Here is a 10,173-nt window from a genome sequence, read left to right on the forward strand (position 1 = left end):
ACAAGGGAGTGAACCTTTGACCTGCTTAGCTGTTCACATGGCCAGCAATCCGACTCCCTCCTGTGAGTATTTTTCCAAATTTATATCCAGCCTTTTCAAATGTAAAGAAATACCTTTCCCTATAAGAGTTGTAACAGTTATTTCAGCACACCACAAACACCTTACACACAAAACAGGGCACCAGCTGGTGAGGAGACTCCCTGTCTTTGTTAATTTCTCATCTGCCTTTCTCGTAGTGCATCAGAGACAGAGGCTCTGTGTGTGTGTGTGTTTGCATGTCTGCTGGGCGTGAGTGTGTGAGTGTGTGTTGTGAGAGTTTGTGGCCACACCCTCAGGGTAACACATGCTATCTTGGTGTGCTGAGATTATATTTATTCCTTAATAAGTTTTAGTGTGTGTGCATGTGTGTGGGAGTGTGCACACAGAGTTTACTTGCTCAGCATGCACACATCACATCTACTTTTAATCATCCCTGAAATAATGAAAAGGCGATGAAAGACATTTTGTGTGTGTGTCAAAGACATGCAAGGCTTTGAGTTTCTGAAGGAATCTCATTTCTGTAAAACGACACCTTCTGATGGTCAGGAACCTGTGGTTTGCTTTAATTTGATTGGCCTTTCAGGAAACCCTGATATTAAATTCCTTCAAGTATGCTATAGGAATTGCCATTGAATTCTATTTTATATTCATAGAAATGACCATAACACAATCTATTTATCAAGATGAAAAAAACTAAAGAAAGAGAAATATAACTTTTCATTACATTGCAATAAAATTACATTTGGATCATGCATGAAACAAGCTTTCAGCATTTCTGGATTGAGTTTTTAGTAAATTGTTACACTTATGACAACATTCTGAAAACAAATTTTCATAAAACTCAGAGGAAAAAACTCAAACTTGCTATGGAGCTTCTGGGGCCTTATTAAAAAAGAGGATTATTTAATGCTAGCTTTGGACAAAAAGTTTTGGCTCTTTCCTCTTTTCTCTCCGAGTCCCTGGCGAGTGACGCTCTCTGTGGGCGACGGGCAGCGACCGCGTGCTGGTAAAACGAAACAACAACAAAGCGTGTTGACGTCACAGATCACAGAGTTTAATCTCATACAAAGCAATCGACAACAAAGCTGCAGAGGAACAGAGATATGCATTTTCTCATAAAAAATAAAGACACACAAGGGGGAAGACAGACACACACGAAACACATAAGACAGACAAAGGCGCCCACGTGGAGAAAAGATGGAAAAAACTCTCCGTTGGCTTGCTGACTTGTACTTTTAAATGAAAGAGGTGTTTCCCTATTTAATATATGCAAAGAAGGCGTTCTGCTCTTCGACCAATTAGAACTCCCTCAGGCCCCCAGAGAAAGTTGGGACTCCCTGATTTATAGCAAAGGTGTCTGTTTTTTATCTAAGCAAAGGGCGGACTACCCCGTGGTCATCTCTGCCTGATACGGAAGTTCCCTGGCGCCAAAAAGTCTCTTCTGCCCCATCGGAATGTAACTTTATTGCTCTGTGTGTGTCAGCGGGGGAGGAAAAAAGGCCCTGCTTTGTCTGCTTTCCGCATCTCAGACGAGACCTGTTCCAAATAGGAGTATTGTATATAACTGTTACACATGTCGTATATTGGCTATATTAAACACCAAAAAATAATCATTTTTCTTAACAGCCTCTAACAGCTGAGTGTTTCTCTCTTTGTTCTAATTTGCGGTGCAAAATGAACCCCTTTCTATTTAGCAAGCCTGTTGATAGCAGAGAGAGCTCAATATGCAAAAACCCATATTCCTGAAATCATACAAGGCAAATTCAAAAATTCATTAAGGTCTATTTTTAAAACAGTCCCCATTTAGGTAGTGCAAGAAGTATAAGTGTTCCTGCTACAGGAGGAAAAAATAGTTCACAAGAGAGATAAACCAACCTGTGCCCTCAGTGTATTTCACAGTGTATTTCCTTTTCACAAACAAGGATATTCAGAAATGGTGGAACGAGGTATGTGTAGTAGCATTGTCAAGAAAACAGCAGGGGACGTGTCTTTCATGCTTGGGACTAATCCTTTCATGACTTTCCTGTACCCAGAACCTATCAGGATCAAAGCTGTCTTCTTTAACATCAAACACAAAACCTGCTTTTCTTCACAAAAGGTAAATGGAAAGATCATCTCTGCTGGTGCATAACAGCTCAAAACATCACACCTGTAGCTCAGACAACCCTTTCTTTCCTTTGTTGGGAAACACTTAAAGAGTAGCAACCTGTTGTCACAAGATCATCAGAACCTATAAGACACGACAGCCGTCTGGAAACAGTCAGTATTTTTGAATGTTGATCGGGGAAAAGTTAAAAGTTTAAACAAGACCACCAAGACACCTTAGCTTCCATCTCACCACATTTAGAAACAGTAACTCTTCTCTGATAAACCAAGTACTCATTTATCAGAAGTTGTGTTAAACTGAAAAGGTTAAGTAGCACACATAGCACAATCCTATCCACCATGGTTTTTGTTATCTTCCGGTGCATGTGTTTTACAAAACCCTTCAGCCATGTGTCCTGTGCATGTGTGCTTTCACACCTCCAGGGTACTTCACACTTCCACTCCTCAAAAAAATAATCTTACCAAAGGCTCCAAGGCAGAGCTTTGGGCAATTAGGAGGTGCATTGTATGAGCAGATGTTAAGGCAAACCCCAGAAATTCACAGGAAATTCAAATATTTCTCAAACATGATTTTGTGTTTGATGAGGGAATGACATTATGCAATATAGAGCCCAAAAGAGTTGACTTTGTATAAATAAACTTCTGCTTTGATAAGTTTGAACAAAGATGTAAAACATGAAAAACTAACTATGAAAAGCACAGAACAATTAAACTGAAAAAGTGGAATATTTACCTTAAAGTTTTATGTCAGGTAAAGTGCTTCAGAATAAATAAAAACAAAAACAACAGCTTCACATGATTGTTTGTTTTAAGAGGTCAAAATTAACCCAGGAGTGGCTTTCAGTAAACATTTATCACCAGAAACAGCTTCCTGGGAAAATGAGTGTTGCTTAGTTCAATAGGAGAAAAGATTATGATGAAATTATACAGAAAATATTCAACACATTTCCCACACATCCGAGGTCATTGAATTCTCTCTTTATGAATTACAGCCATTTCCTACGCTGTCATCCTGTTTCACATCCGCAAAAGGCAATTGGTCTTTCGGCCGATGAGCAATTTAATGGTCATGCAGATGTGGCCTGCTTCATTGTTGCTTTATGACAAATTAATGAGATAAAATATCTTCAGATAATTGGTGGCTGTTCATAAAAAATCTTAATTTGCTGTCTAAAGAGTCAATATGATTAAAAGAGGCAATCTTTCTGCCCAAACAACTCAAAACCAATTACAGACACAGTATAAAGAGTTTAAATTTGTTGAAGAAGCTGTTTCTTTAGAGCCTACGGGACAAATAGATGTGCTTTGTAACACCAAAAAAATCACAGACAAAATACTAAGCAGAAAATCAAATTGAAAAATGCAACAGGTGAAATCACAGAAAAAAATACAAATAAGTAAAGAAAAGCCTTGATAATTACATACAGTACAAACTATGCAGTACATAGTTTTACTTACTGTCTGATTTTGCAATAATTTTACATTTATAAGTATTAGAGTAGAGGAGGCAGCGGTTATAAAGGGGTAATTTCTAATTAAGTGTATAGATGTGAGATTAGATGAATGCAAGTCAGGAGGGACAGATGGAGCAACAGTGCAGAACGAAGTAATAATAGCGACAAGAGAAATGTGAGATGACAGAGGTGAAAGAGTACTAATATCAAAGCCAAATGTTAACTGACTTGTGTTATGCCCTCCTCTCTGCCCCCACCATGACTTGCTTGACTTCCCCAGTCTCCTCTCCCCTGCTCTCCCCGCTGTTCCCTCTGTCTCTCCAAAGCATTTTTATGATCAAGAGGCTGACTCTGCAACAGACACATCTCCGCTCCCAGAGAAACCAGCCATAAGCCACAGGATTAACTGTGTGTTAGAGAGCCTGGGCTGTGCTAATGCTCAGTGTCAGAGTGCCCGCCAGACGCAGAGTGGACACAGCGTGTTAATCGTCCAAATATACATCTGTTACGGTGGAAGACAAAAAAAAGTTACCTTGAAAAGCAGCACTAACAAGCAGTCTCAACTGTATGTCGAATTTCTATGGATATCTGAGAGCATTGTGTGTTTACTCAAAATGCTGAACTGGTCACTAACTTGGATAACATATTACTGCTGGCTTGTAAATGAATATCATCAATCAAGGCTTTATAATCAGGACCAGAGCTGTCCACAACTGCAATCAAGCTCTGATATTCAGTACCTGGATGCAAAATTTGACTAGCATTGAATTAGCAGAAGCTACAAGGAGAATAACTGATAAATTTCCATTTAGACATGTTGTAGGAACACAGCACTGCATTTCTATGGATTGTCAATGTAAATTGAGTGAGATATTTTTATCTTTCTGGTTTAATTCAGTTTACATGTGGGTGTCTAGCCTCAAGGAGAAGTGGTGACTGTCGGTTACTCTGCTGATGACAACATGTAGATTACCTGGTAGTCCTTTGTTTTTGCTTCTGCACAAACAGTGTGGTGGGTCTGCTAGTCATGCAAGCCCCTCTAGATGGGCGACACAGACAAAACAAACAAACAAACAAAAGAACAACTGAAGACCTGTTGATTCTATTAATAATTACACAGGAATGATCACCCCTATCTTCTGATAAAATGGCTGTTACGATTCATATACCGTCTGTGAAACTCTGATCAGATTGCATCTCACAGATGGTGTTGAAACACAAATCTACTGCAAAGCTACAGGTTGAGAGGTAGAACGCAGCTCTCATCTCAAATCTGACAGCTTAAACACGAGCAGAATACATTTGAATTGAGAAGACTGTAGGAAATAAGTAATGCATGTTTTACCCCTCTAGTGTCACTGTGCACATGTGACTTGGTATGTTTGGTGAGTAAATTAAGTCTCTGGAGCTACAGGACAAATCTGACAGAAGAAAGGAGCATAGTGGGGGTGGAAAAGGTGCAGTGAGAGCGGAAAAGAATTGCTGAAAAAAAAGAAAAAGGAAAGCAGGACAGGTGACAAAGAATGGGACTGAAATACAGTACAGCAGTCTTTCAGAGCTTGAGATAAAGAATTGTTTAAGGCATGAAGTTAAACCAGTTTTATAATTAAGGGTAGCATTTTGCCTAACAAGACAAAAAGGGTCAATAGCAAAAGGTTTTTGAAACATTTCATCATCTCTCCCCAAGAATTACGTTGGATTCACTTTACAGCACAAAGACAGATGAACAAAGACTTCCTAATTAAAACTCCGAATCATGACAAAGGTGCACCGACTTTGAAAATGGTACCAAGTGTTTCTGTCAAATGTGTTAAGCAAGTTATGAAATTAAGGACTTTTGTCCACAGGCTACAGCAGCATGTAAATCCATTACACCTTGCTCATTGCTTTACAGTCCAGATTGCTTTTTTACAATAGAAATGAAGGTTCATACTGTGATTGGTTACCTGCCAATAGGCAGGTAGAGCAAACTAATATGCCAGCCAGAGCCAAAACGGAGCAGTGCTTTTGGCTCGTTTCTGGTTTTAATCTTCCTGCTGTGTTTTAAAGCTTTCGTTTCTAAAATGTCACCGTGCCCTGAAGTTTCTATATACTTTTCAACAAGGGTTCATTCACTTGCTTATTTCAACGGGCTATTTTAATTGAAAACTTTCCTAAAGAATATACAATATTGTATATTCTGGACTACACAGACAATGTGATTAATGTTAGGATTATGCCATAAAATATTTAAAATGAGACATTTCATACCAACACACATCAAGATCTGCCAAATAAATTGACAAAACTAGAACTTCTTGAAACGCCAAGAAAAAGGCTTTTTACAGCCATATAGTAGTCTGCCATTACGTGATGGAATACAGGCATATGTCTCCCGTGGCCATTCCCTGTCTTGCTTTCTTTAATCATTCTAGAAATCTATAGTATTTTTTGCACTGTCAGCCTACACACAGTCTCCCTGCACTGGAGGATCATACAGACTTTACAGTGACAAATGGTTCTCAATAGCCGTCCACACTTCCCTTTCTTCTTCCATTTTCACTCAGTTTTCCGAAATCCTAACATTCATAAAACCTTCCTCTCGTAGCGAAATCTTAACTTAGAAATGGAGTCTCTACACTACCTTTTGTTACGTTTCTTCACTTCATCTTCCTCTGCAGATTCCACAGTGACAGCTTGGTTGGTTGCTCTCCATCCACAAAAGTCAACTGACACACTGATGTGTGCATGCATGTGCTTTGCTCAGATCTGATGTGTGTGTTTGCTCATCTTCCTCTCACTTCCAACTCATCACATATGGACATTTGGTCAGGAACACTTTGCGGCTATTCCTAAGTGCGCATAGTGTTCCTTATTATTGTAGCATTATTATTTAATATGCAGAGCAGTCTGATCCCCCAAGTCCTGAATGTTCTCTGTGGGTCAACTCACCCCCATGAAACAGGTCACTGTGGTTACCTAATGTATGATACCACAAACGTGAGAAGTGTCTAATTCCTGTTAAATTAAGTCAAGTTATGTATTTTCAAACACATAACCTAAGCAATTGGCTGCTTTTCTTTAGAAATCAGAAATCTAGTTTTCTTTAACTAAAGAAGAGCTTATTATATATCAATAAGACCAAGACCAAGGACTTTAATAAGACCTTGGTCACCAACTCAGGTGGTCTGGAGCCAACGATCCATATTTCATGTTTCTGATCAGCCCATTCTGCCTGTTACTTTTCTTTTTGCTCAAAACGGGGATGTCCATCCCTAGTCAGGCATATTCTTGTTTGTGTTGATGTCTACCACCTGGTGATCGCCAATCTAAATGGAAATAGGGAAGTTAAATTCCGACAGGTCACAATTTCTTGATGAATCATGACTGAAGCCTTGAGGAAAATGAGCATACATTTCTGGGATGCTTTTAGACCTGAGAATATGCCAGGTCAGCTCGTCGGAAATCTAGTCAAATTCCTTATTTAGACCCAATCAAAGTCCAGAAAGGCTATGTAGGACACACTGGGTTTTTTTTTTGCCAGTTCTTCTCAGTCAAAGCAATCAAAAAATAATGTGAATCAAATTTTTTAATAAAAGTGAACACTCTCTTTTCTACCATGACAACTTCAATTTAGAACAACGGCAATGGCCTGAATTAATCGCCAAACATCTTGGATCACCCTCAGAGCTTCAACGGATCATGGCTGGACAATACAAGGAAAACATTCAGTTGAGATATTTTCACTCATTCCTTAAATGATGGCATATGTTCGAAATAGATGGTTTATGGCATGTTAAAGCATGCTCTGCCTCCATTTAAATAGAAAAAAGGGAATACTTTTCCCACAGCTACTAAACTAACAATTCACTAAACTTTGGATTTTGAAACACATTTTTTCTGCCAGCTGACTGGCAGTGCATAGCAGATGACACTGTTTTTAGCTTTTTGTACCATGATTTTGACTTTTATACAATGAGAAACATGTACTGACATTTGAAGTGAAGATCATCAGATTTAAACACAAGAAGTTCGAAATTTTCATGAGTTTACAAAGGTTGCAGACTCTTAAAATTATTTTATTTTTGTAAACACATTTCCCATTTTTTTCTTATTGTGCCATAGTCTTTACGATTACATTGAAAAAAAATCCCAACACAAAGTTTCTCCAGATTAGCTAGCATACTTTTTTTTTTTTTACATCAGTTGATCAGCAGATCACATAAACAAGTGGGGGAGGGGCAGCTACCACATTGCTCTATGCCCCATTCAGTGTGAGAAAATGTTTTTATAATCACATTAAAATGACTTCAAACCAGCTAGACGGCCCTACAGGATTCCTGAAGCGACCAATGAGAAATGGCTACTCAAATGAAATTTTTGAAAAAGTGAAAGATAAACTACACCTGTGAGCCAGAAGGCAAGAACAAAATAGAGTGAGCATAACTGAATATTTAAATACTCAAGTTCATACATAATGCTCAATTGAAGGACATAAAGTGAGGGAAATGGAAGTCAGAGATAAGACTAATATAGTGACTACATAAAGACTAAAAAGAGATTTGTTGATGGACATTTAGGAATAAAATGCTGTGTAAGGCTTAGGCCTCATCACTATATACAACTCACGTTCACACACCCCCAACACACACACAGAGGCAAAAACTCCCGCACACACTTTGGTATAAGCAACTCACGTTCGCTGCCACAGCCCAAGAGCTACCGCAAGAATATTTATTGGCTACCGGCTCAATGGCTGTATTGAAGAGAAGGATTGAGGGAGGAAGGAGAGAGAAAGAGAGAGAGAGAGAGATAAAGAGAGGAAGAGAGAGGGGAGAAACAGGAGAAAACGAGGAAAGGGGGGAGGAGAGGAAGAGGCTGTTGCCGCTTTTTCTCATCCTCCCTGTGAGCCACTTTCTGATTCCCCGCATCACACCACACACACATTCACGCGACACCTCGCAGACATCCCCGCGCGCATGCAGACACCCTCACACACACAATCACACACAGGCGCGCGCGGGGATAAAGAGGCAGAAGAAGAAGAAGCACCTTTCTCTCCCAAGAAAAAAAAAGTATGAATGTGCAAGTGAAAGAGGAGGTTCATGTCACCGCGTGAGCCGAGCACGCGCACATACATGTGAGCGCGTGTGTTTGTGGGGGTGTCGCATCCTCTTCCTCCTTACCTTGCGCGCGAGAGGAGAGCGAGCACAGCACAAGAGTCCAGAGAAAATAGCGCATCGCCTTCATTCCTCCGTCCGTCATCCTCCCGTTCATCCCTCTCTTCTTCGTCGTCACCCTCTTCTTCATCATCATCCTCCTCCTCGACGAGGGGAGAGCAAGACAGCGTTCCGTGACGCTATTAGCGAGATTATTTGCATCAATACATCTTCCGCGAGCCGAGCGCGAGCCCTCTAAGCTCTCACCGGGCCGCATGCTGCTTCACATCCAGAAAACGGAGGGGGGACAGAGAGAGCGGGGGGAGTGAAAGGGAGAGCGAGAGAGAGAAGCGTTTTTCTTTGCCTCCTCCTTCTAACATAGACTAGATAAATCCCTCACATCCGAAAAATGAATTCAGTGAACATCCACAGAGAGAGAGAGAGAGAGGGGGGCAGCAGAGACGCAGAGCGGGCAGGAGGGACGGGCGCACAGGTTGTCTCTCCAACCTGCGCTCTCGGTGGCTATCGTCAGTATGTATGTGCTCCCTTCAGTTCCATTTCAACACAAAAAAGTAACGGGGAGCTTCAAATCCACACTTTCCACAGCCAGTGTCCGATCTTCATCATGAAAACGATCATCTGTGTCGTTTTGCAGTGTCCGTTCCTCTATGAAAAAGAAGTCAAACAAAATATCCCCTCGGTGCTTCTCTGAATCGTTTGCCACTACAATGTGTCACAAATCAATAGAGATGCTTGTTCTTTATTTCTTTCCTGATCGGTTAATCCTCTTCTACCTCCTCCGTCTCTTGTCTCATGCGTCTGTGAGCCCTTCTGCTTTTCTTTTTTTTTTCTCCTCCCTTTTCTCTCCTCTCAAACTGTAGCGGAAAAAAAGTCTATCTTCTCCCCCTGAAAGAAGAGAAATTCGTTATTCTCACGACTCCCTTATTCCACTGACTTCTTGTCAAATAAGCATCATCACAAGTCTCTCCTTTTCGTATATCCTTACCAGACAAGACAAAATTCATTGGCTTGCTCTTTGCGTCGAAACAGTCCCTGTGTAGTTCTCTCTGCAGAGAAAAATCAGTCAAATTATTTGTCAAAAATCCAAGTTCTTGTTAGAAATCAGAGGAGAGACGCATCCTTTTCTCTGCTCGGATCGCTCTTCTCTCCCGGTGAAGCAGCTTGGTGCGTCTCTTCCCTCTGCCCGGCGCTGTGCAGAGATGTTGCCTTCAAGAGCTCCTCATACTGTAAGCTCCCCGCTCCCACACAAATTCACGTGGTCTATTGGTCGGAGGCATCAGTTTGAAAATTAACTTTTGCTGATGACATTTATTTATGTGAATGGACTGCGGGGTTTTTGTAATAACATCCTAACATCAAGGTATGACAAGTGTTAAGATTTGCAGCTGGAACTAAATTTTTATGAAACGCAGTGC

At 40.5% G+C, this 10,173-nt stretch overlaps 1 protein-coding gene across 8 annotated transcripts in view; it reads right to left on the bottom strand.

Moving 5' to 3' along the window:
• The window catches only part of LOC102226981 (CUB and sushi domain-containing protein 3), a 392,616-nt gene extending 382,697 nt beyond the window's left edge, over positions 1-9,919 (bottom strand). For 7 of the 8 annotated variants that reach the window (XM_023345235.1, XM_023345233.1, XM_023345234.1 and 4 more), the window contains exon 1: positions 8,765-9,919. In XM_023345235.1, the coding sequence (XP_023201003.1) occupies positions 8,765-9,014 (250 nt within the window). In that variant the 5' untranslated portion in view covers positions 9,015-9,919. The remainder of the gene's footprint in view (positions 1-8,764) is intronic. The other variant, XM_023345230.1, reaches the window with a different exon arrangement.
• Between the last annotated feature and the right edge of the window lie 254 nt (positions 9,920-10,173).

Source organism: Xiphophorus maculatus, chromosome 13 (assembly GCF_002775205.1).
Source record: "Xiphophorus maculatus strain JP 163 A chromosome 13, X_maculatus-5.0-male, whole genome shotgun sequence".
In the NCBI taxonomy this organism is placed as follows: Eukaryota; Metazoa; Chordata; class Actinopteri; order Cyprinodontiformes; family Poeciliidae; genus Xiphophorus; species Xiphophorus maculatus.